Source organism: Triplophysa rosa, linkage group LG14, assembly GCF_024868665.1.
Source record: "Triplophysa rosa linkage group LG14, Trosa_1v2, whole genome shotgun sequence".
NCBI classification, from domain to species: domain Eukaryota; kingdom Metazoa; phylum Chordata; class Actinopteri; order Cypriniformes; family Nemacheilidae; genus Triplophysa; species Triplophysa rosa.
This window is the reverse complement of record NC_079903.1, coordinates 4,977,492-5,001,955: the sequence shown is the minus strand read 5'-3', so window position 1 is coordinate 5,001,955 and position 24,464 is coordinate 4,977,492. Positions and strand designations below refer to the sequence as shown.

At 42.6% G+C, this 24,464-nt stretch overlaps 3 protein-coding genes across 5 annotated transcripts in view; 2 read left to right on the top strand and 1 right to left on the bottom strand.

The window, feature by feature from the left end:
* mre11a (MRE11 homolog A, double strand break repair nuclease) overlaps positions 1-14,720 on the bottom strand; it is a 58,714-nt gene extending 43,994 nt beyond the window's left edge. The window contains exons 1-6 of one of the 2 annotated variants that reach the window (XM_057351592.1): positions 14,643-14,720; positions 14,333-14,385; positions 13,979-14,111; positions 13,711-13,871; positions 13,432-13,519; positions 12,791-12,932 (exon numbers count right to left, since the gene is read on the bottom strand). In XM_057351592.1, coding sequence (XP_057207575.1) covers positions 12,791-12,932; positions 13,432-13,519; positions 13,711-13,871; positions 13,979-14,111; positions 14,333-14,355 — 547 coding nt within the window. In that variant the 5' untranslated portion in view covers positions 14,356-14,385; positions 14,643-14,720. Of the gene's footprint in view, positions 1-12,790; positions 12,933-13,431; positions 13,520-13,710; positions 13,872-13,978; positions 14,112-14,332; positions 14,386-14,622 lie in introns of both variants that reach the window. The other variant, XM_057351593.1, reaches the window with a different exon arrangement.
* Positions 14,721-14,814: 94 nt separating this feature from the next.
* On the top strand, positions 14,815-20,011 carry ankrd49 (ankyrin repeat domain 49). Of its 2 annotated transcripts, none has more exons than XM_057351598.1 (3): positions 14,815-14,885; positions 15,703-15,908; positions 17,577-20,010. In XM_057351598.1, exons 2-3 carry the CDS (start codon positions 15,705-15,707, stop codon positions 18,027-18,029), a joined length of 657 nt encoding a protein of 218 aa, XP_057207581.1. In that variant the 5' UTR covers positions 14,815-14,885; positions 15,703-15,704; the 3' UTR covers positions 18,030-20,010. The 2 variants fall into 2 exon arrangements, with proteins under 2 accessions (XP_057207581.1, XP_057207582.1); XM_057351599.1 differs by lacking the exon at positions 14,815-14,885 and adding an exon at positions 14,894-15,187 and having other exon boundaries at positions 17,577-20,011.
* An 859-nt stretch (positions 20,012-20,870) lies between these two features.
* On the top strand, positions 20,871-24,137 carry LOC130565058 (alpha-(1,3)-fucosyltransferase 4-like). Its single transcript, XM_057351594.1, has one exon. It carries the CDS (start codon positions 20,970-20,972, stop codon positions 22,074-22,076), a length of 1,107 nt encoding a protein of 368 aa, XP_057207577.1. The 5' UTR covers positions 20,871-20,969; the 3' UTR covers positions 22,077-24,137.
* The last annotated feature ends 327 nt before the right edge of the window (positions 24,138-24,464 follow it).

Here is a 24,464-nt window from a genome sequence, read left to right as displayed (position 1 = left end):
TTCATCTGATGTCTCCTTTAAGTAAAAAACGTCATTTATGTGACTTTACTCTGCAAAATCGATGCAATATAAAAATTATAAAAATCTCTCTCTCTCTCTTTCTCTCAACATCTGCATTCGCTCTGTTTCTGAACACCTAACAAACTCTGGCATGAGCTTTGACATTTGGTGAAAGTGTTTCTCTCTCACATCTTTAAATTGATTACAATGAAGGAGAAAGTGTCTCTGTTTCTGCCTTTCTCTATGGCCAGACTGCGATCACTGAGGCTGTATTTGGTCAGGATCCGTCTCTGTTTTACATCTCCAACAGTGTAGAGATAATCTGCCAGATTGTATATTCTGTTTAGGGTCCGACAGCATTCTAGTTTACTTTTGTTCTTACTTTCCTTTTCCCAATGATCTAAATATGACTTTTTACTTTCTTTGATAATTTGGTTTATTCTGATTTGGTTCTGTTCCGTTGTGCCGGTGTGAAGTTTCAGAGCCAGCTGGCAGATGGGACTGGCTTTAGGTCTCAGCTCTTGGGTTTTAAGTGCTTCATATTGAAGTGTGTTAGGAGGACTTGAATTAAGGTGTGTCCAGAATTTGAGGGAATGTTTTTGGATGTGTATTATCAGGGGGTATCTGCCTAATTCAGCTCTGCATGCATTATTTGATGTTCTTCTCAGAACTCTTAAAAAGAATTCAGCATGCAGGGATTCTATGGGGTGTTTATCCCATTTGGAGTAATTTGTCAGACACAGTGGACCCCAAACCTCGCAGCCATATAGACCAAAGCAGACCAGAACCTCCTGACGCTCTGATTTTTAGGCCGAGATAATCGTAGTGTGTTCTATTGTAATGTTTCCCAGAGTGAATGTGTATCTGTTATCCTGTAATCTGGCTTTTTTCTGGAAAATCGTAATTTTAGTTTTTTTCCGATTGAATGTCTAGGCCCAGTTTTGACAGTATTTCTCTAGCAGGTGTAGGTGTTGCTGTAGACCAGGGCTAGTCAACTGGTGGCCCGCGGGCCAAATGCGGCCCGCCAATCATCTTTTCCTGGCCCACCTTAACATTTCAAATAAGTGGAGAGACTTTAAGAATGGTGTGCTTTAAATGCACGTCCTCCTGAGACGCCACGTCTTTAAAAGCCCAAAACGCTGCTACATTCAAAATGAAAGTAATTCCCACGGCTCATAATGTTTTACGTCTTATAAAGCGATTTGATCGGTCAGTCCAAGAAACTTAATGTTATTTACAACGTTATAATCAGCAATGCATTGCACAGCCACAGGCAATCGGTTTGCGCACGCGATAGGTCGTGTTCTAAAACGCGTTTTGTGCCCTTGAAAGTAGGCTAACTGTAGGAAGGGTACACCACGTGAACGGTTGTTTCAGATAAGGGGAAACGGTGTTGTTTTTATTACTGCATTCATTATGAATAACGGCTATATTTACAAAAAACAGCTGTTCATCTCCCCCAGAACTCGCACTATACAAAGGCTCTGCCCTATAAGTGCGTGGGGCACATGAATGCGATTGGAATTCACCCGAAGATGTGATAATAGCGTTCAGTTTCTTGCACAGATCAATTGACTCGCTTTATAAGACGAGAATTTAACATCACAAGGGGCAGGGATTACTTTTGTGTTGAATGTATTTGCGTTTTTTACTTTTATTGATTTAACTTTAATTAATTCAACCAAATATCTTCATAAATATCCTCTTGAAAAAACAATGCCACCCACATCTCCATGTACTGGAAGACTGTGGGTGAGTAAATTAGTAGCAATTTTTGGGTAAAGTAACGCAGTAAGGAATATAAAATACAATTAAAAAGACAATATCCCTTTTAATTTAATATCATGAAAAGGCACAAATACTGGATGCAATATTTGTGTGCATGTTTTAATCATGGCCTATACGTAACAGCAACAAAAACAGTATAAAAGGAACAAAACGCAATAAATAACAGAACAAATGAGAATATGGTAAAAACTGGCCCGCATCCTATTTATACTTTTAGAATCTGGCCCTCAAAGAAAAGTATTTGAAGACCCCTGCTGTAGACCTTCGGCGGTGTCTGACAGCAGCACCAGATCATCAGCATACAGAAGACATTTCACCTCGGAGTTGTTTAATGTGGGACCGGCTGTTGCAGATTGTTCCAGTAACACGGCTAACTCATTGATATAGAAGTTAAACAGAGTTGGACTCAAGTTGCATCCCTGTATTACTCCGCGCCCCTGAGTGAAAAATTCTGTTCTTTTATCGCCAATTTTAACCCCGCATTTGTTTTCTGTGTACATGGATTTAATGATGTCATAAGCTTTTCCTCCTATGCCTGATTGTAGAATTATATAATATAGGCCGTCATGCCATATTGAATCAAATGCTTTTTTTTTATAAAAAAAATGATTTATGAAAGTGACCTATTACTCAGATATGGTGACCCACACCCGAAATGTGACCTCTGCATTTAACCCCATCCAGAGAGTAGTGAACACACGCACAGCAAGTGGTGAACACACGTACACCCGGAGCAGTGGGCAGCTATCACTACAGCGCCCGGGGAGCAAGTAGGGGTAAGGTGCCTTGCTCAAGGGCACCTCAGTCGTTACCCAAGTCGAGTCCAACTCTCTAACCAGTAGGCCATGACTGCCCCAATTTATGATGGACGTGCTCATTGATTAATGTCTGTAGTGTGTAGATGTGGTCGGTGGTTTGGTAGAAATCCGATCTGACTTTTACTTAAGACATTGTGTTGGGTAAGGAAAGCTAGAATTCGAGTATTCAGGATACTACAGAAAATCTTCCCCAGGTTACTGTTCACACAAATGCCTCGGTAGTTATTGGGGTCAAATTTATCTCAGCTTTTGTATAGTGGCTGTATTAAGCCTATACACAGGATTTAGGAAAGTGTCTAGATGTCTGGATTTCATTGAGAGTATGGTTAAGGTAATGTTGTTTTTTGTAATGGATTGTATTTTTGTAGTCCCTAAGTGCTTCGCAATAGTTTTGTCTGATTTCTGGTTTGTGTGGCTCTCTGTGTTTTAGAATTTTTTTTAATTTTACATTCTTTGTCAAACCAGATTTCATCACCAGATTTTAGTTTAGTTTTCTTTAATTATACACCTATCATAAATAAGATTTATTTGATGTACAGCAGTATTTATGTCGGTTTTGCTCTTCCGCGTTTCACATTGAAGTTCTTGAGGGATGGCAATATAATTTCCATGTATCCTGTAGGTCAGTAAGTGTCGATGTCTGATCTGAACCACGTTTCTTGCAATTTCTGGGCTTGGTGTTTCTGGGAGTGCTGTGGGGTCTGATGGGTGAGTTTTTGAGGACAGTGCTGGGCTGGCTGTGTGACAGTGTTGTCGTTGGTCCTCTGACAGTTCTTTGTAGTGGTTTGTTCTTTGTCTGTCTGTGATCCAGTGGATGAGCATCTGAGAGAGTTCGTTTGAGTGATTTTAATAAAGCTCTCCAGCTTTGCATTAATGTTGTGTATGAGAGTGTCTTTTTCCAGTAGATCCTTCTTCAATTTAGACATTTCTTCAATGACAAGACATTTGAGAATCTTGTTGTATTTTGGAGGTTTTTTACAGTTGTCTCTAGTTCTCCTATTCTGATATCGTTCTCCTCTTTAAGGGCCTTCATTTCCTCTCTTAGCTGTTGAGAGGTGTCTGCTTCTTGGAGTCTGCTTTCATTAAATTCAGTGATTTCCATCTCCAGTTGTGAGAGGCATTCCTGAATGCGTTGAATAGACACAGTTGATCTGGGTGTGTAGGGTGAGGGGGATTTTTGTGCTTGTGCCGGTGATGTCATTTCTTCATCTGTTGCTGTTGTTGGAGGTAGAGAAGACTTCTCTATCTCTGCTAGAACTTTCAGGCTTGCAAAGTGTTTCTCAAATTGTTCGAGTCTGTCTTCTGAGCCCTGAATCATAATAGTGCCATTGTGGTACAGGTTGGTGTTGAATTTTGGTGTGGTGTCCAGATATAGTTGCCTCAGGCTTTGTTTCCACCCATTTTAAGATCTTTGTAGGCAGAGCAGAGTGCTGAATGCCAGGCATTTGGGTGGTCTGTGTAAAAGAGCAGGTCTGCTTTTACTGTCCTATCATTTACTTGCATGAAGTCTGCTTTCAGTGTTTTTGGGGATTCTTTGATCAATTTAGTTTTGAATTTCTTTTTTGCAGTCTCACTGGTTATGTCATCAGGGTAAGTGATGGTCAGGTTGCTGATGTCCCATCCCTCTGATGAAGTACAGCCATCCATCCATCCATCCTCTTTCTTTCTCTCTCTCTCTCTCTCTCTCTCTCTCTCTCTACCTTCCACCAATCCTTCCCTGACTGATCATTATCACAGTCCAAAAGTAATATGCTAGACTAAAGCCATTTCTCACCAAAAGAAGCCACCCTGACCTCTTAGAAAGACACAGAGAGACGGGCAGGTTGTTCTCACTGTCTCTCTTCATCATTTTCTTTCTATGTGAGAAAAATGTGGTGGGACTGCTCTGCACACCTTCACTGAATAATGACAGAGATGAGGGTGCAACCTTGCCCTAGGAAACCACTCGACATTTCTCAGACAGAAAACCAAAGAAGAAAAAATTTGCATCGAGTTCACTATTAATGTGAGTTTTTATAAACCGCAAAATGAGAGAGGAGGACAGCATGTTCCCTGAAACACGGAATCCATTCAAACGTATTGAGAAAAGTCATGAAAGACAATAAGAGAACATCAGAAAAACAAATCTTAAGAAGCACTAGATACACTCTGGGGTTTCGTCATTTACAACCTCTTGGACAGAAAATAGGCAGAACACCAGCCTACTGAATCAAATGACGAACCATAATATCCACTTCTGTCAAAAAAATCTCTATCAGATTCACAACATGCTTTATGATAATAAGCAAATAATAATTTTAATAGGGCTCCAACAACTAATCGATAAAATCGATAATAATCGATAATGAAATTCGTTGTCAACGAATTTCATTATCGATTAGTTGGTCTGTGACGTCACTTGCGAGCTGCGCAGTTACAAATCAAGCGCGTCTTCTTCCCTTTTAAATGTGTCTCTCCGTGCAGCATGAGCTGCGCAGTTTTACATGTCAGACGTGGTTCTCCGTGGATGCGTCTCTTCGTGCAGCGCGAGATGCGCAGTTTTAAAGTCACACGTGTCTCTCCGTGCAGCGCGAGGTACGCAGTTTTAAAGTCAAGGCTTCTTTATACTAGACGCGTCCGCAGGTTCGCTTGGGTGCGCGCGGCAAACATGACGTCATCGCGGTGTTGGCGGAAGTTCGCTTTGAGTGCGCGCGACCTCATTTCGCGTGGCGGTGTGCACGGCTCTTTTTATGATGTTTAATTAACAAAGTTCAGGAGGAGACGGAGCATATAATCAGCCAGGCTGGTCTACCATCAGTAATCACCGCATCTACCCAGCATTTAATCAGCCCGGCTGGTCTACCATCAGCAATCACCGCGTCTACCCTATCAGCTCAAGCAAGCACTCTTATAAATAGGGAAACCATCTGACCTGCTTCATCTCTTCAGATCAGCATCAATAAGTTTCGTTCGATGCTATGTCCGAGGATCTTTACAAGTAGTAATCATGTCTTGGACGTTTCACAACAGCGTTGCTCATAGACGCACACGCAAAACAGCAGCTTGTATGCAATACACGGTTCTTTTTGCTTTTCGATAAATATTCCCAAACGAAAACCAAACTCTAAAAGGATTTCATTAACTCAGGAAGGACGTAAGGTATTCAAGGGATCCTACGGATTTTAAAAGCGCTGCAGCCGAGCAGCAGGCTCGATCTGTAAGCAACATTTCCACTTACATTTTCCTCGCAGTTTCGGGAAGTGATTCCGTATCCCCGCTGGTTTACGTCGCGCACGTCACCTCGTTCGTTCCCAGATGCAATTGCTGCCAGTATGCTAGCTCGTTGCTAAACGCCGGCTCGCTGCTAACGCTGGCTCGCTGCTAGCTCACTGCTAATGGGACACGAGTGTTCAGACGCCGGCACCAGTAAACATATGCTAGTCAGGCTCGCAAGATCACCGTATTTCGACCCAATCCAATAACGACACGCTAATGCCAACATGTTAACGTTTCAATGGCTGTACACCCATCTTCTGCAAAGAGAAACAATCATCTTGGGTGAAACAATTCATACTGTCGTTCCATGCAGTCACTCTAATCAACCCCAAATTCTATGACTCATTTCAGTTACCTCACAACGTACGATGTAAAAACTGAGTTTACTAGTGTTTGAACCGCCGAACTCGCTGTTGCGCAAGAAGCTGGGTGAGTACAATCTTTTTACTTGAAATTACATTTTGCTTTATCCACTGTCATGCCGTTGCCACTGCTGCACTCAAGAATGGTATATCGATGGCCAGCACGGGTGCACCTCCTCGGCGCCCGTGCTGTTCAACGAACAACAGTCAAACAACGTAAAATTCCAGAGATTAGTAACATAATCGGCACTTCCGAAAGGGATTGTTGGTTAACTAAAAATTTTTTCCGTATCATACGGTAACTTGCTCACTCTCAGCGTCTCCCTGCTCGCACATAAAGCTAAGCATCATGCACACACTGGAATAACTCCTTCTTCAAGCACAGGTATCACCTACACAAGACTTTATCACTATCGATGTAAACTTGCAACTATTGTTTTAACCTTTGCAAACAGACCTTGTGCGTTCACTGAGGTGTCAGAGACATTTATACGCTCACAAACTCGCCATACGAAACTAAACATCGTCGCATACCTGCAGGTCATATGGATTCTCGGGCAGTCCCCAGCCAGAAGCGAACAATCCCCAGACTTTTCAGTATCATATTCCGGCTACACAAGACGACATTCGACCACAACATGTCCAGTTCAAACCCCTGCTCACGAGAAAGAGCCTACGATCGTCAGGTCGCAGCAGCAGGCCACCTCAAGCCACCTCAGCAGCGCAAGCAAGCCACCAGCCAGCATGGGTAGCACCATGGATTCCTAGGACGCCATGGACCACCCAGTCGAGAGATTCCAGCAGCTCATCCCTCCAGCCGCATTGCAGCGCACGGCTCCCGCCAACGCCCCATCAGTAGCTGTCACTGCTAGCCACCCAAGCTACGCCAGCTTGCTACCACCCGGAGCCCCAGCTCACTCATACCCCTTCCCCGCCCCAGGCTCTTGACCACTAGCGTGAGGCTGCCTCCGCTAGCGACTCAGGCGCCGGTCCCCGGACCTTACACAGCCACTTAAGAAGCCGCTGCTAGCGCGAGCATGCCTCCGCTAGCCACTCAAGCGGCTGCCATTCCCTCCCTTCTCTCTTTTCCACAGGCCCGTCCGCAATTCTCTTTGGCCACAGCATCAGCGATGCCCATGCCAGCCAACGCACTGGCATGGAACCGCCTCCCGTCTCAGGAACCATCAGATCACAGATTCTGGCAGAAGTTCAAGCTGCTGGTGCCCGAACTGGTACCTCCCTATCAGAGCTGATCTTCCAATAAAACTCCCCCTGAAAACCCTCCTCGATGTCTCTCTCAGCTCCATCATTCAGGCCATCTCCTCTAGGACCCTCCAAGCATATCTCACCGCATGTAAAAGTTTCAGGTCTTTTCACCAGGGGTACAACATCCCCTTTCCCGATTTCTCTCATCACCATCACCTCATTCATCTCCTTCCTCAACATTTCAATAAACCTTCAGGCCAGCTCAATTAAGGATACCTGAGCGGAGTCCATTCTTCCATAAACTCATATTCAACTCTCAATCACCAGCCATAGCAAGCTCACAAACATCTATGATCATCAAGAGCATCCAGAGAACCCAGCCCACCCGTCCAGATGCCAGGCAACCCATAACCTCGGAAATACTAATCAAATGCACCTCTACCCTCCACAAAGGATACCACTCCAGGTACGTCGCCCGCACACTCGACGCCATGTTAATCCAGGCATTCTTCGGTTTTCTAAGATCCTCGGAAATCTCCACTCGATCCAGAGACAATGTCATACTCCATCAAGCAAAGCAAGACTGACCAAACCAGGAGAGGCCATTTCGTCTATATTTTCAACCTTCAGTCACCGATTCAACCTTATCAGACCCTCCTAGCCTACCTTCACTTCAGGAAATCCCAAACCAAAACCACATTGGATCCTCTCTTCGTCGACGAATCCAACCGCCCAGCTACACGTTTCTGGTTCCAAAAGCACCTCAAAGCCGTCCTGCTCCTGTCCGGCATCCACGCAGACCACTTTTCCGGCCACTCCTTCCGCATAGGCGAAGCAACCACAGCCGCCCAAAAAGCCTCTCGCAGTCTCAAATTCAAGCACTAGGGCGCTGGACATCGGAAGCTTTCAAGAGCTACATCAGGTCAGATCGCTCCATCATCAGGGAAGTCCATCGAACCCTCATTTCCCGAATCATCTAAAGAATCCATCCTTCACCTGCACGGGCTCGAACCTCCACCACTTCGGCCTTCATCTCCCTAGCGGGAGACCTCACCACCACAGCAACCACCTCAGCAATCACCAGGGATTTCATTCAAGACCCGTTGCTTCAGACCGCGCCCGCAAGGGCCAGCGCCCACGTCTCGGGCTCTGCCGCAGCAGACTCTACAGCAGAAGCCAACAGCGCAGCAGCGACCGCCTCGGCAGAGGCCTGCGCTTCTATCGCAACAATAGCAATCAGCATCTTCAAAGCCACATCAGCAGAAGCCAGCACTTCTTCTCAATGTAGAAACCAGCATAGCCACAGCGACTGCCTCAGTAGAGGCCAGTGCTTCCATCTCAAGCGTAGAAGCCAGCATCGCGACAGCGACCGCCTCGATAGAGGCCCGTGCTTCCATCCCAAACGTAGAAGCCAGCACCGCAGCAGCGACCGCCTCGAAAGAGGCCCGCGCTTTCATCTCAAGCGTAGAAGTTCCATCTCAAGCGTAGGTGCCAGCATCGCCGCAACGACCGCCTCCGCAGGGGCCTGTGCTCCCCTCTCAAGCGGCGAAGCCAGTATCGCCGCAGAGGCCAGGCTTTCCATCTCGAATACAGAAGCCAACATCGCCGCAGAGGCCCGTGCTTCCAACTCAAGCGCAGAAGCCAACAGCCCAGCAGCAACCGCCTCGGCAGAGGCCTGCGCTTTCATCACAACAATAGCAATCAGCATCTTCAAAGCCACATCAGCAGAGGCCAGCACTTCTTCTCAATGTAGAAACCAGCATAGCCGCAGCGACTGCCTCAGCAGAGGTCAGCACTTCCATCCCAAGCGTGGAAGCTAGCATAGCCGCAGCGACCGCCACAGCAGAGGTCAGCAATTCCATCCCAAGCGTGGGAAGCCAGCATCGCCGCAGCGAATACCTGGGCAGAGACCAGCACTTCCATTTCGAGCATAGAAGCCAACATTGCCACAGCCTCAGCCGAGGCCAGCTTTTCCATTTCAAGCATGAAAGCAAGCGCCGCGACAAGAAGCATCCAAGAAGCCCGAGCTTCCATCTAAGCGCAGAAGCCAGCTTCGCCGCAGCGATCGCCTCCGCAGAGGCCCGTGCTTCCATCTCAAGCGCTGAAGCCAGTGTCGCCGCAGCGATCGCCTCCGCAGAGGCCCGTGCTTCCATCTAAGGCGCTGAAGCCAGTGTCGCCGCAGCGATCGCCTCCGCAGAGGCCCGTGCTTCCATCTCAAGCGCTGAAGCCAGTGTCGCCGCAGCGATCGCCTCCGCAGAGGCCCGTGCTTCCATCTAAGGCGCTGAAGCCAGTGTCGCCGCAGCGATCGCCTCCGCAGAGGCCCGTGCTTCCATCTCAAGCGCTGAAGCCAGCGTCGCCGCAGCGATCGCCTCCGCAGAGGCCCGTGCTTCCATCTCAAGCGCTGAAGCCAGCGTCGCCGCAGCGATCGCCTCCGCAGAGGCCCGTGCTTCCATCTCAAGCGCTGAAGCCAGCGTCGCCGCAGCGATCGCCTCCGCAGAGGCCCGTGCTTCCATCTCAAGCGCTGAAGCCAACGTCGCCGCAGCGATCGCCTCCGCAGAGGCCAGTGCTTCCATCTAAGGCGTCGAAGCCAGCGTCGCAGCAGCGATCGCCTCCGCAGAGGCCAGTGCTTCCGTCTCGCATTCTGCCGCCTACAACTTCTACGGAAGCAAGCATCACAGCAGCGTTCACCCCAGCAGGAGCCTCCACTATTACAGCTGGCTCCCTCCTTCAGTCGCCTCCTTCCAGTATCAGGCTTAACCCCAGGGACACCCACGAAGCCATGTTCATTTATGGTTTCTGAAATCCCCATATTTACAACCTCTATGTGCACTACTCCCAGCCGCTCATGGATTCCAACTTCTCATCACTCCAGCAGGCACCCTCACTGCATATCAGTCTCAACCATCCTCCGAGGAACCCCTACCCCATTCTTGTCTCATCTCAACCTCATCTCCTAAGGAGCCCTCATCCTATCATCTCTTCCCGAACGCAGGTCACCACCTCCGCAGCCCTAGCATCACGTCTTGGGGGGTTATGCGTACTCCGGCTGCTGTCCCACTTTTTCATGCCTTTGGGGGGTGTGCTCTGGGCTCGAGCCGGTTCCGAGCTCGGCGCACTTGCCCTGGCCAGGGTAGAGTGCTTCGAGTTCGGATAGATCCGGCAGGTTCGGAGCCCGCTCCCTGGACAGCACGCCAAATACGCATAAACCTTTATACCCATGCTCTATCATTATTATCCCTGCAACATCGCTGTTATCTGCGCAGGTGAACTCGTGAAGTAACTGCGTGCGCGGCAAGGCATCCGAAAACAAACGAGGGGGATACGAGTCTAGCCGAGCAGGCACGTCTATACATGCATCTCAATGATTAATCCACGCAGAACAATGCAGACTCTTTATCCAATACATTTTAAACAACATACGTAAAGTTTAATATGTGAAGCACTTCTTATGAAAGGTAACTATGGTTTTACTATAATACAAGTGTAGAAACATGTTTTGGGGGGACTGTTCTGTTTATATTACCATAGTTTTATAAGAAACATAATATGTGCCTGTAGTGAGACAATAGTAAATTTATGGCCACTATGATTTATACTATAAATACAAAAGTAAAACCATGGTAAATTGCGTTGTTCAAGCAAACTACTTCTTCTCCACGCTAATACGTGCTGGTTAGTTGAATCGATTACTCCGAGTCGCCCTCTGTTGTTTCAAAGAATAGCACATCGGCATGCTCGTCAACTATAAACGCCTCGTCCGTTTGCGGAGGTACGCGTGCAGTCAGCGGAGGCTCGCATAGCGGACCTAGGTGAATGTATAAATCCCGCTTCACACGTGTCTCTCCGTGCAGCGTGAGGTACGCAGTTTTAAAGTCACACGTGTCTCTCCGTGCAGCGCGAGGTGCGCAGTTTTAAAGTCACACGTGTCTCTCCGTGCAGCGCGAGGTGCGCAGTTTTAAAGTCACACGTGTCTCTCCGTGCAGCGCGAGGTGCACAGTTTTAAAGTCACACGTGTCTCTCCGTGCAGCGCGAGGTGCGCAGTTTTAAAGTCACACGCGTCTCTACGTGCAGCGCGAGGTGCGCAGTTTGAAAGTCACACGTGTCTCTCCGTGCAGCGCGAGGTACGCAGTTTTAAAGTCACACATGTCTCTCCGTGCAGCGCGAGGTACGCAGTTTTAAAGTCAGACGTGTCTCTCCGTGGATGCGTCTCTCTGTGCAGCACAAGTTGCGCAGTTTTAAAATCAGACGTGTCTCTCGGTGCATGCGTCTCTCCGTGCAGCGCGAGGTGCACAGTTTTAAAGTCCGATGTGTTCTGCATGCATCTCTTCAAGCTGCGCAGTTTTAAAGTTTAAAAGGGAGAGGTGTTTAAATGACAAAATTAAAGATTATATTAGTAAAACCCAATTTGTGGCGTTTGCACTTTGCAAAGTACATAATAGGCTAAATACCCTGATTTGGTGGTTTATTTAGTTCAGAGGTGGGTAACGAAGTACATTTACTTGAGTACTGTACTTAAGTACACTTTTTGAGTATTTGTACAGAACTATTACTTTTTCTGTTGACTTTTTACTGTACTTCACTACATTTGAATGACAAATATCTCACTTTTCATGGCATAAAAAATTATTTCCTTGGCCGACCCTCCCCTCGCTCCCACGTTTGGGAGAGACTATTGTCAGTTGCTTCTAATCAACTCACCAGGTGTGTTAATTGTGGAGACATTCACAACATTTTGGGAGAAGGCTAATGAGTTCAGTTGTGTATACTTTTCCCATATCTGATTTACTTATTATAAGCATAAGATGTAATTACATTTTTATCCGATTAACCAATTAATCAAAAAAATAATCGTCCAACTAATCGATTATCAAAATAATCGTTAGTTGCAGCCCTAAATTTTAATTTAATTTACACTTAGCAACTAAGACACTGAGATGCATTTAATCATTTAGTTTCCCTAGATTAATAGTCAAATACTCAAAAAACTCAAAAGCTGTTTTGACACAAAATATGTTTTTTGTATTTCTAATGTGTTGTCTACTATATATATGGGAACTAACAATCATTTCTAACCATCTACTCATTATTTTAATTAGTCTAATAAGTGGAATTAATTAGTAGAAATAACGTGCAAAACTCCACACATTTGTCTATAAGATTGAATTTTACAAACAGTTTTTAGAAAACTTCAGTTTTATGTTTTTTAATGATTCATTTGCACATGGTTTGTCTTAAAGCATATTAAAAACACCACACAGACATATAAACAACATTAAAACGTGACGTTCTTGAATTGTACATTTAATTGAAATTTTTCTGAAAGCCTATCATACTTTTATTGGCGTAACATTAAAAACTCACCGATGCCGTAAAGTGCAATCTTGGTGCTTCCTTTCTGCAGGAGAACCGGACTGATCTCAAGTTTTTCCACTGATTGACTGCGGCCAAAATGATTGACCAGACCAGCACAGCTCAACAGGTCTATAGCACACAGACCATCAGCCTGAAACACACAAACAAGAACCCACAACTCACTGCAAGTGCAAGCAACAACACAACTCGACTCTTTTTAAAACCAGAGGCACAGATGTTAAACTTTGTTCCTTCCTGCACATTTCAAAAACCTGCGCAGTGTTTACTTCTAAATGCAAATTAAAATACCAGAACCACATAACCGAGCCCTGTATTTAAAAAAGCATCTTTGGGGCTTTAAATCTAAGTTCCACACAAAGAAACAGTTTAACTACACTTTATATTTATTACTTAATATTAAGACATTAAGATATTAAATAGCGGAATCTGTTTCTCGAACTAAAAAACATGAACTACTCCTTAAATAATCAAAAACAAATTATGACTGAACTAAAAGGACAAATGTATTATAAAACTAACATTTGGTTTGCTTAACATCAGATACCTGAAAGAAAGCATCTGACAACAGTTATTTGTTATTCTGAGTTATTTGTTTGTTCAGGGTTGACTGAACTGGCATCTTCTCTTACCCCTGTGGGGTCGTCATGGTTACCATGTACACTGAAAACAGGAATGGAGATGTTGAGATTCTCGTCCAAGTAGTTAACCCATGGAAACCTGACATGAGCACAGGGAACAACACGTCATCAGACCTATATTTGGACATTATTCTGCACATCAGTACACAATGTTCACTGATCAGGTGAAAAGAGAAAAACAAGTACCAAGGTATGAAGGCTGTTATGTTTGTTGTTTCTACTGTCAGGACAATTCTAATTTATATAGGAAATTGTCCGCTCCTGACTTACTTGCTGTGACTGAAATTGACAGCCTGATCGCTGAGGATCTCAAAGACAATTGGCCGGTCACCCATGCAGTACTTCCTCATCACCTCCATGCAGCAGTGCATAGTCTTGCGGGATGGCTTGTTATCATGAAACAGATCCCCGCCCAGCAAAACAAAGTCAACCTGAGAGAACGTAAACGTGTATGCATAAATGTAAATAAATGATGCATATTTATGTGTTTAAAATAACCTAAAAATAACACAAACTATATGTGCACATTCATTCCAACCTCATTCTGCATGGCATATTTCATGATCTCATCAAACGTCACAAACGTGTCATTTCCCCTGACAGCATCTTTCTCCAGGTAACCCAGGTGAATGTCTGTGGCAATGAGGATCTTGAAAGTGTCCTCGTCATCGCTATAAAAAGAGCATATGACATTCAGGATAAATGCTGCCCTGTAATGTCTCTGGATTAAAATGAAACTGTATAAAATTATACGGGGCGGGAACATTTGTATTCTGCCTTCAAGCTTATAACTCATGTAAACAAGACTAACATCTACATTATTTTCTACATTTACCTTCCTCTAAACCGGATAAACTACGTTACATGCTTGCATAAAGTTATTAATACTCACCAGGTGTTTCCAGCTGATGTCATGTTGAGAGACTGGAGACAGTGCGATATCGACTGAGTTGACAAACACAGAAAAACCACGAATCAATCAAAATGTTGTGATGTATTTAATGTAGAAAAACGATGAAACATCAGTTTCATAACACTCATGTGCTTCATAATCAGCACATAAACGTGCTGTTCAGAGAGCCAAACAAGTGATTATAAAAACTTGAAAAGTGTTGCGTTTCAAAAGCACTTCGAACAATTTCTTATTTTGTATGATCAACAACAAACAAAACATTTACTCACAAAACTGTAGTTTATTTTACCTAACAGGAGATTGTTTCCAGTCAATGTTCACATCTCTACCGCGCACACGCTCTCTCCCGCCTACCGCGGAAGTGTCTAAAAGCGAATTGGTTTAGTCCTGGGAAGTGTAGTTTTACACGTGTAAAATGTAATTCATTTGGAAGGACAGGAAACGACATTTCCCAGTCTACGTAGCGCCAAAACAAACCGCGTAGACTGTGCACATCATAACGTGAGCGAGGCTGAGTTGCGTTCGTTGTTTGGTAAGTCAAATGTGTTTTATTTGCGGGCACGTAAGAGTTTATCGGTAAATGATTAACATTGTTTGGTTATTGGTTGAACTGTTAGATCTCACCCTTATAAGTATTGTGGGGATATCGATAACAATACAGTGATGGTATATCAAATGGCAGGACCATTTACAGAAGTCATAACTGTTACTTACGAAATGAACCCTGGTCTTTGTTAGTAAAACTTTGGTAATCGTGCTTATTTGCCAGATTGATTACCATTTTTTACTATAGCAGTATCGTGGTTAAACTGTGGTCACTGTAGTAATACTATGGTAAGTTTGTGGTTAATATTGTTTTACTTACAACAACACAGACATAACATAAACACGTTAATGTCACGTGCCACAAACTTAACTTCCGGTAGACCTCTTCTAAGAATCAGTAACTTCGTGTTGAATACATAAAAATAATTTAAAACACTAATACACAATAAAATATTAATGTTAGTATAAATTAAATATAAAATAAATTGTTTGTTATATTGCCAACCAAACACAGACCGGACGTTAACCTTGGGCCAAGCGCATACGTCTGATGAAACCGTCTATAAATAAAAGCAAAAACTTTGGTTATTATTGTTAAACCATAGTTCATTTTCACAAGTGAAGTCCCTTTCCGGTTTGCAAGTTGTTACAATTTGTAATAAAATAAAATAAAACTTTGGTCACTGAAACATTGAAACACAAGTATCTCCTATTCCGTGTAAATTTCAGACAGGCAGTCTTTAGGCTGTGCTAAAATCCAACATGTCTTTTGCATCTCTGTCTTGTTCTGGAACTAAACTCAGTGATGGAGTTTCCCGAGGGGTTCAGTCAGCTTGACCTGCTGGAGTCTCATGGCCAGATGATCCCGGTGGGGACGAAGAGCGGATGGGAGGAAGAAGGCGATGAGGAGGATGAAGGCTGCCAAACCGAGGAGTGGTATCAGGAACAAGAGCTCAAATTACAAGACAACCCCACTGAACGGATATTATGGGCTGCTGAGAGGAATAGAGTAAGAGATCTTTATCTAGCTTTTCATGTGAACTGTATGTTTAAGGGTCCAGTGTATGAAATTTAGTGGCATCTAGCGGTGAGGTTGCTAATTGCAACCAACGGCTCACTCCCTCCCCCTCCCTTAGATGCACTATGGTGACCAACACAGGGATAAGATGTTTTTGCTTCTTTGGCGAAGGAGATAACGTATTTACGCAACGCGTTCTGTAGAGCAGTTTGATTCCCCATGAAATCTAAATTGAAGTTGTTTTAGTGTGTTTTAGCATGAGTTAGTCTTAAAAAAGGCTAAACATTGTCTATAATCATTCAAAGCTTAGTCTTTTACCTCTGCCACAACGGATCAGCAATTTTTATGACATCAGCAACAATGTTTTGGAACATAACAGTTTATAGATCTCCTTAAAGGGAAAGCTCAAGTATTCGAATGAAAATCTATGCACCGTTATGTTATGTGGAACACAAAACAAGATATTTTGAGAAATGCCTCAGTGCTTTTGTGAGCATATAACGGAAGTCATTGGGGGTCAATGTTGTTGTTTACCAACATTCTTCAAAAGTATCTTCTTTTGAAATAAAATCGCACATGTTTGCAATGACATGAGAGAGTGAACGTTTTTTTTATCTTTGGGTGAACTTTCCCTTTAAGGCTAACATATTCAAATGAAAACACTTTTTCATGGGACTTTAATAAACAGGATTTATGGTACAGTTAATGTCAGGGTATTACCAAAATATTGATCTTCCTCCATTCAAGTAGATAGAAGTCTTGTTTGACTGAAATAGCTGCCCGGAGGTGTTGTTGAATGTGATGGGACTTTTTGACCAAGGCCATTGATGTATGAAAATGAATGCCACCAAAATGTTTACATTTGGACACAACTGGCTATTACAAGTACTTTACCCGCTTTGAATATAGATGCATGTTAAAGATTGATCAAATGTATCTCAGCCTTTGAGTCCATGAAACAGGTCTCGTGTGTATTTTCTAGCTGACACATAATTTTATTGAAATGAGCTGATATTCATCTCCAGAGAGCAGGCTCGTCTTATTGAAATACCGAATGCCATCGGCACGCTTCCAGCCTTTTCACCACGTTAGGAATACAAAATACGTTGACTGTCAATATTTTATTTAGCAGGACATTTTGAGAGAGAACTAGCTTTATTTTAAATAATACTGTACATTGATGCTGTTCTGAGAGTAAAACGTTTGTACTGTAAATGTTATTTGTGAAAGTTAAAGAAATATTTAGTGTTTACTGTTTACCACAGAAAATAATTGACAATTTAAAACAAAACGCTAGGACTGTCTATCCATTTAATCATTTAATCACAACATATTGCATGTTGTCATAACACATTTCATTCCAGGTATAATAATTAACACTTTACAATAAGGTTGGATTTCTGAACACATTAATTCCCTACGAAACCTTATAGTGCACAGTAAAAACCAGTAAACATCGGCTGTTCACTTATTTGAAACAATATCATTGGTCTACAAGTTGTCCGAAATTAAGTACAAGCCCACATTTACAAACTTTTAAACATGTACATTGAAGAGATGAATCATATATATATATATATATATATATATATATATATAGCTGTACAAGAAATGTTTTACTGAGGCATTTGTGTCTCTCTCTCTCTCTGTCATCCACAGTTAGCCACAGTAGAACATCTCCTTGCGTCAGACACAACCCTTGCTAATTGTCATGATAGTGATGGTTACACCCCTCTACACCGCGCTGCCTACGGTGGACATTACGCTGTGGTCTCGGCTCTTCTAGATGCCGGAGCAGATCTTCACACGAGAACGACGGACGGTTGGACGCCACTACATAGCGCCTGTTGCTGGGGTCACACCGCCGTGGCTTCCTGTCTTTTGAGGCGAGGAGCAGAGGTCAATGCCATGACCGCGGGCAACCTCACACCCCTGCAGCTGGCCGCAGGAAATGCTGCAGCAGGTCAGACTATTGAGCTGTTGCTGTCACACCGCACCCTGCAGACAGGATTGAAAAACAGCGCGGGAGAGACGGCGTATGACATCGCACGCCGCACGAGTGCACATCACAGGCTGTTTGAGATGGCGGCGCCTTGTAATAACATCTGCTGACACCAATGTGTGGACATTCAGCTTCTGATCATTAAGCTGAAACATATGAATGAATCTTGATGTGGTTCATTAATGGATAGTTGGAACTGTTAAAGGGACAAAAATATAAATTCTGTCATCATTGACTCACTTTCATGTCATTGTACAGCTGTATGAGTTACTTTCTTCTGCGAAACAAAAAAGAAGATATTTTGAAGAACGCTGGTAACCGAACAACATTGGTCCCCATTGACTTCCATTGTGTGGACACAAAATCACAGAGACATTTCTCAGAATATCTTCTTTTGTGTTCCACAGAAGAAAGAGTCGGATATAGGTTTTGTATCACATTAAGGTAAATAAACGATGACAGATGTTTTGCTAACTATCCTTTAAATTAAAATGCACATAATAACAAATACTAAATAAATAACTTGACATTTTAATACTGTTGCTGCATAACACCTCAAATACAATTATACAAAACAACTACCAGATAATGCACTTTATTTTAGGTTGTCAACATCTTATTGCAGTGTAATTACACAAATGAGAAATATAAACTCACATGTACTTACTGTAATGATAGGTTTGGTTGCTTGGAATTATGCACAATTTACGGTTAATACTGTAGTAAGGACAAAAACCAGACAAGCCTTTTGACTGACAGAAAAAATGTGATAACCCAGCAACACAATCTTGACATCAGGTGGCTCATGAACAGTAAATAAAAACAGATCCGCATGCAGTAACTTCACATACCTGTATATAAACATACACATAGAAGTTTGACCCCTGAAAAGCCGGTCAAAGTCTATGTGCCCCAGGGAATGCTGGGTAGAAGATTTTTCTAGATGCTGCACATGTTCCCTGATGCTAACTGAACTACACGCCCTGCATTGGAACGTGCATACTTAACTACAACATACTAAGCAAAATTACTGTAGTATATCATACAAAAACAGCATGCAAAAAAATTCCAGTTGGCTCACGACTTCTGCTGAGATGGTAGATTTACCGATCACACGACAAACATGATAGATGTAGTATACTCGAAATGTATTCATTCTACACTTTAGGGCTGTGCGATGTTAAAGAAAAATGTGAGATATAAGTTGCTAAATATTGCGATACGATAAGTCTGTAAAATCAATTTAAACTATCAAAATTTAAAAAACGAAAATGATACAACTAATATAGCCTACATTTTTTTACATTCTAATTATTGATCGTCTTCTACAAATCAGTTCCTGCTATCTGCAGCATATTTAAACTTTGATTAAGCATAACTTTTTGAATTTTTTTAATGATTTGGTTATTGCAAAATATTGCGATTATGCACATTTGCAATATTCCAAAACTTGTGATATGTTGTGCAGCCCTACACACATATGCATGTTAATTGTACATGCACTCAAAACAAATGGTGGGTTATTTTCAGCCCAGCATTGGGTCAAAAAGTGGCAAACCTAACCGTTGGGTTGTAAAATAACCTAATCCAACATTTTTTAGAGTCTACTGTATGGTTGGTGAGCACTGCGTTGCCAACTGTTTGCAAAGTACCTAAAACCTTCTCAAAGTCACTAAATGTCATCAGATGACGTCGTGCTCTTATGATGCTGTCTGGTCATATTTCCATTCTGTCTAGCGTCGGCACTTTACATGCTTTGATTCTTTCCTATTCTCTGTCCTCACAAATTTAAACCGTTGAATAAAGCCCAATAAAGTTGTTCACTTGTATGTGCACTACTAAAAAGTTTGCCTGAAACTCGCTTGATTTGTCGCTATGCGCTTTTTTAAAGTTGCTATATGTAGCAACAAGGTTGCTAAGCTGGTGTATAAGATTCACTGGTTACTACAGAAACAATACTATTTCTGCTGTATTGAAAGTTTATGGTTCCTCCCAATATAACATTTTGAGCATGATAATTATCTCTGGGTAATTAGCTCGCTGATTTAATTACGAATAATTATGAAGGGAAAGTTAATGTTCAAGTTTCCAGAATAAAATTCATTTATGATCATTTTTAGGGCAGCACAATTTTGTTTGTTGTTTTGTGTTGTCTTTATTTGCTTGGCCTTTAATGTTTTGAACCCAAAAACCAAGCTGAAAAAGACAATGACAAAAACAAGTCATACATGTTTGAAATGAAATAAGGGTAAATTATGTACTGTATAGCCTATTTCATTGCTGTCTGGGCAGAAAATGATTTTCAGCTATATGTAAAATCTCCTGACAAACAATGTCAGATATATGTCAGTTATAGTTTTTTTTTTTAGATATTCTACATGCATTTTATTCTGGGAATGAGCTTATAAACTCTGTCCGGGAAACGGCCTCTACAGTAGGCTAAATGTTAATATTGAATTGTTTATTTTAAGCACTGCATTTTAAGACCTTATTCATATTTTACCATTTGTAGCTTTTAATACTGTTTTTAACACTACAGAACAGTTTCTACCCACCTGCATGAAATCTCTCTTTTCACAAGGTCTTTTACAATACTCCGTAATTTGTCTAAGGACCATGTTTGCTTTTAGGTGTGGTATTTTGGAATTTCAGATTCACCTGAAAGCTTCACATTAGTTCATATTCATCAGTATAAAAGCTCACTGCAAATGTAGCTGCACTGCCGTTTAAACCCAACCCATTGCACTTTATGGGTGTAAACAAAGACCCCTTTAAGCCATGACCCTATTCTGACCCGGTGCCACGTCGAGTTGCTGTATGACTGTGAGGTCAGATTCAGAAAGCACTTCGCCTTATGAGCTTTATAGGGAGAGTTCTCAAGATCAATGAGGAACCCGTTCAAAACTAGTTTGTCAGGGAAAACAGGTTGGACTAATACAGTATGCTGTATGTATTGCGCATATGATTTAAGCTTTTAAACAAGATCAGATGTGCTCCGGCGGCAAGTTTTTACTGACATTGCCACTTGGATACATGGATACCCGCTCCATATGCGGACAGACGACACATCACACCCAACTACTCGAAGAGTAAACGGTGCGCACCGACAAAAACAATGTCGCTCTCGGAGATCATACCGGTGGGTGTTTGCTCTACCGTTTGGCTCTATTGTGGTTTTGTTCGTGTTAACCCTAATGTATTTGCCCCCTTCGCGGGAGGATGCGCCCACCCACGTAGTGGTTCGAAACGAGCCCCCCGGTGTGACACTCCTCATCTGGTGGAGACCCTTCGGTAACCGGGAACCCCTGCCCGACTGCGCCGCGAAATACGGGATCCAAGGCTGTACACTGACGGAGGAAAGATGCGCGTATGACCGCGCCGACGCCGTGATCGTGCACCACGCAGAACTGACGCGCAACTGGAGCGCGCTACCCCGCGCGCCGCGACCTGCGCGCCAGAAGTGGATCTGGATGAACTTTGAATCTCCGAGTCACTCAGGCTGGCTGGCCGGGCTGGCCGGACTGTTTAACCTCACCATGTCATACCACCGAGGCTCGGACATCTTCATGCCCTACGGGTACCTGCAGCCCCGGGGTGGAGATGGAGATGCCCCGCAGGTGCGTGCGCGGCGCGGGCTGGTCGCGTGGATCGTTAGTAACTGGAACGAGCAGCACGAGAGGGTGCAATATTTCAGACGTCTCCGAAAACACATACAGGTGGATGTGTTTGGGCGCGCAGGGCAGGATTTGATATCCGACAGCGTGACGCGCACCGTATCCCGGTACAAATTCTATCTGGCTTTCGAGAATTCCATGCATACGGATTACATCACAGAGAAACTGTGGAGGAACGCGCTCGTATCAGGGGCCGTGCCCGTGGTTCTCGGGCCGCCGCGCGAGAATTATGAGCTCTTTCTTCCCGCAGATGCCTTCATACACGTGAAAGACTTCAGGAGCCCGCGGGGGCTCGCTGCGTACCTGAAACACCTGGACCGACATCCCGCGCTCTATCAGCGCTACCTCACCTGGAGGCGTCACTACAGCGTGCACGTGACGTCATTCTGGGCGGAGCATTACTGCATGGCCTGTAGAGGTGTTCAGGCCAGCAGACACCAGAACAAAGTAGTCACTGATCTGGCTGTCTGGTTTGAATCCTAATGTGTGTTTGCGTTTGACAAGCAAACACCACACAAGTATTGACTGTGTGCCATTTAGTTCAAATGGAATTTACCCAAAATATTTTAGGATTGTTGCCAAAAGTTTATGGGGCCCAAGACCAAATTTATACTGGTGGGCCTTCTCTCACCCGGGCCCAGAAGAGGTTACAGGTGACTGTCATGTTCAACACAATTCAATGACAACGTCATGTTTAGACAGCATGAAATTATTTAAACTTATATTTTATATATAGTTGTCCTTTTAAACTTTCATAACTGTATGAGTAACAGAAATTGCTGGTTAGAAGAATGTCAAAACCAAACATATTCTTCTCAAAGAAACTATTTATAAAGTCTATGAAAGTGAGCCTTGTGACATTTATCCTTTTTCAAATCTGATAATATAACATCTAAACACTGTAGAGTCTTTCAAGTAGAGTTTGTTTTTGTGTGTATCGCACGCAGCCTCACCCACTGCTTTCTGTGTAGAGATAGTGAGAGTAATGTGATCTCTGCCCACATCCCTTTAGAGCAAACATACTCCATTTATTCACCCTCATGTCATTCAAAACATGTGACTCTAAATCAGCGAAACACAAAATAGGATATTTTGAGAAATGTCTCAGTGGTTTTAAATGAAAGTCAATGGGGGTAAGTGTTGTTTGGTTACCCACATTCTTCAAAATATCTTCTTTTGTGTCCTGCAGAGGAAAGAAAGTCAAACAGGTTTGAAACAGCATGAGGGTGAATAAATGATGACAGAATTTTCATTTCTGGGGAACTCTCCATTTAAGTCTATTGCTTTCTGTCATTTTGTCTCACCAAAGGACTCTCCGGAAAACAAACGCGTCATAAAAAATCCATTTGGACATTTAAATGATTTTAAATCATTAATTGTTGAGCCCTGTGCAATTTGCAAATCACTCTAGGAGCTCTTCATTTGAAAGTCAAAGCAGATGCGTGTAAAGAGCGTGAAGACTGATGATGATGATGTGCTTCTGTGTAACCTTTCAACAAACAAGGCGCAATCAAACCTGTTATCCTGAATTTTAATAGATGTGGAGGATGATGACATTCTTCTAATGTTCCCTAAATGTAATATTAAAACAGCTAGAAGTCTCATTTTTTATTTTTGTTATCACTAAAAGTCCAGAATCTTTTCATTAACACGTGACATGCAGTTCATTTTTAAAAGCAAATAGTTGTGGGCAGTTTACATTTCCTCAGAGATTAATATAATATGAAGAGTTCATTTGCAAAAATCAGGTTTTTTATTATGTTTACATGCTTTTATTGTGTTAGTTAGCTGTATTTTTTTGTCGTTATTACTTAATCAAAACAACCCAACTGCAGTTTGATTGTTATTAATTGGAATGCACATTAAAAAAACAATATTTTTAATAACGGTTTTAAATCTGTTTTTGCAAATGAACTCTTCATATTTTTCTACTGTTTATTTATGTTACAAAATAGCAAATGAACAAAGAAAAATGCTGTTAGATGGTAAGCCCAAAGTTAATCAGTTGTTTTTTGTGTGTTGATTGAATCAGTCACAGAAAAAGTCTTACGTCAGTTTTACCACAAGGGGGCAGTAACAGCACGAAAATGTCAGCCCTGAGCTGAATTGGAGTCTTGAATTTCTGGTCTTGGTCTTGAAACATCTCCCATATAAAATGTTTGGCTTGGATCTCAAAATGTTCCATACAGTCTGGTTATAAGTCTAAATTCATGATCTCTGACTAAAGTAAAGCCTCAATAGCTTAAGAGTGCAATATCTGTATTTGACTCCACACAGTCATATCCATAAAATAAAATAAAATCAGTAAAAATGTGTGTTTGGTTTAGTGTTTTGCTTTGGTTTTCTATTTTTATTAATCAGTATGTTTTTAGTTTTAGCCATATTATATAATATTGTACTTTTTAAATAGATTCTATAAACTTTCAATTTGTGTTGTTTCTTTGTTTTGATGAGTTCACTATTATTCCAAAATGTAAAAAATACTAAAGAAGAATGATCAAGTGACTCTTACCTTTGGACTGAAGTGTATACTGTACCCATAAAATGCCAGCCCGTTCACAATTGCTGTTGTCTGTCTTCTTTTGTATGCATTAGCCAAATAAAATAAGCAAGCAAATAAAATAAAAAGCAGCGCAAATGTCCACATGACCAAATAAAGTGGAATGTGTGTGTACAAAGCGAAGGCCACATGTATAATTATGGTCAAGGGTGGGAGAGCACTGAAATCCAGGATGGCTAAAAATGTCCACTGAGAGAATCAGAGTTATGTACTGTACATGTATTCAAAGCTCTGTAAGCTTCAATATACATATAAAGTTATGTTTGCATGGTTTGTGCCTTACTTTGGCTCTTATCTTCCTCGACCGATGT

Coding starts and splice junctions, on each gene's coding strand:
- LOC130565058 (XM_057351594.1), top strand. CDS start 20,970: ATGCGGACAGACGACACATCACACCCAACTACTCGAAGAGTAAACGGT.
- ankrd49 (XM_057351599.1), top strand. CDS start 15,705: ATGGAGTTTCCCGAGGGGTTCAGTCAGCTTGACCTGCTGGAGTCTCAT. Junction 15,909..17,576: donor GGGCTGCTGAGAGGAATAGA/GTAAGAGATCTT, acceptor TGTCATCCACAG/TTAGCCACAGTAGAACATCT.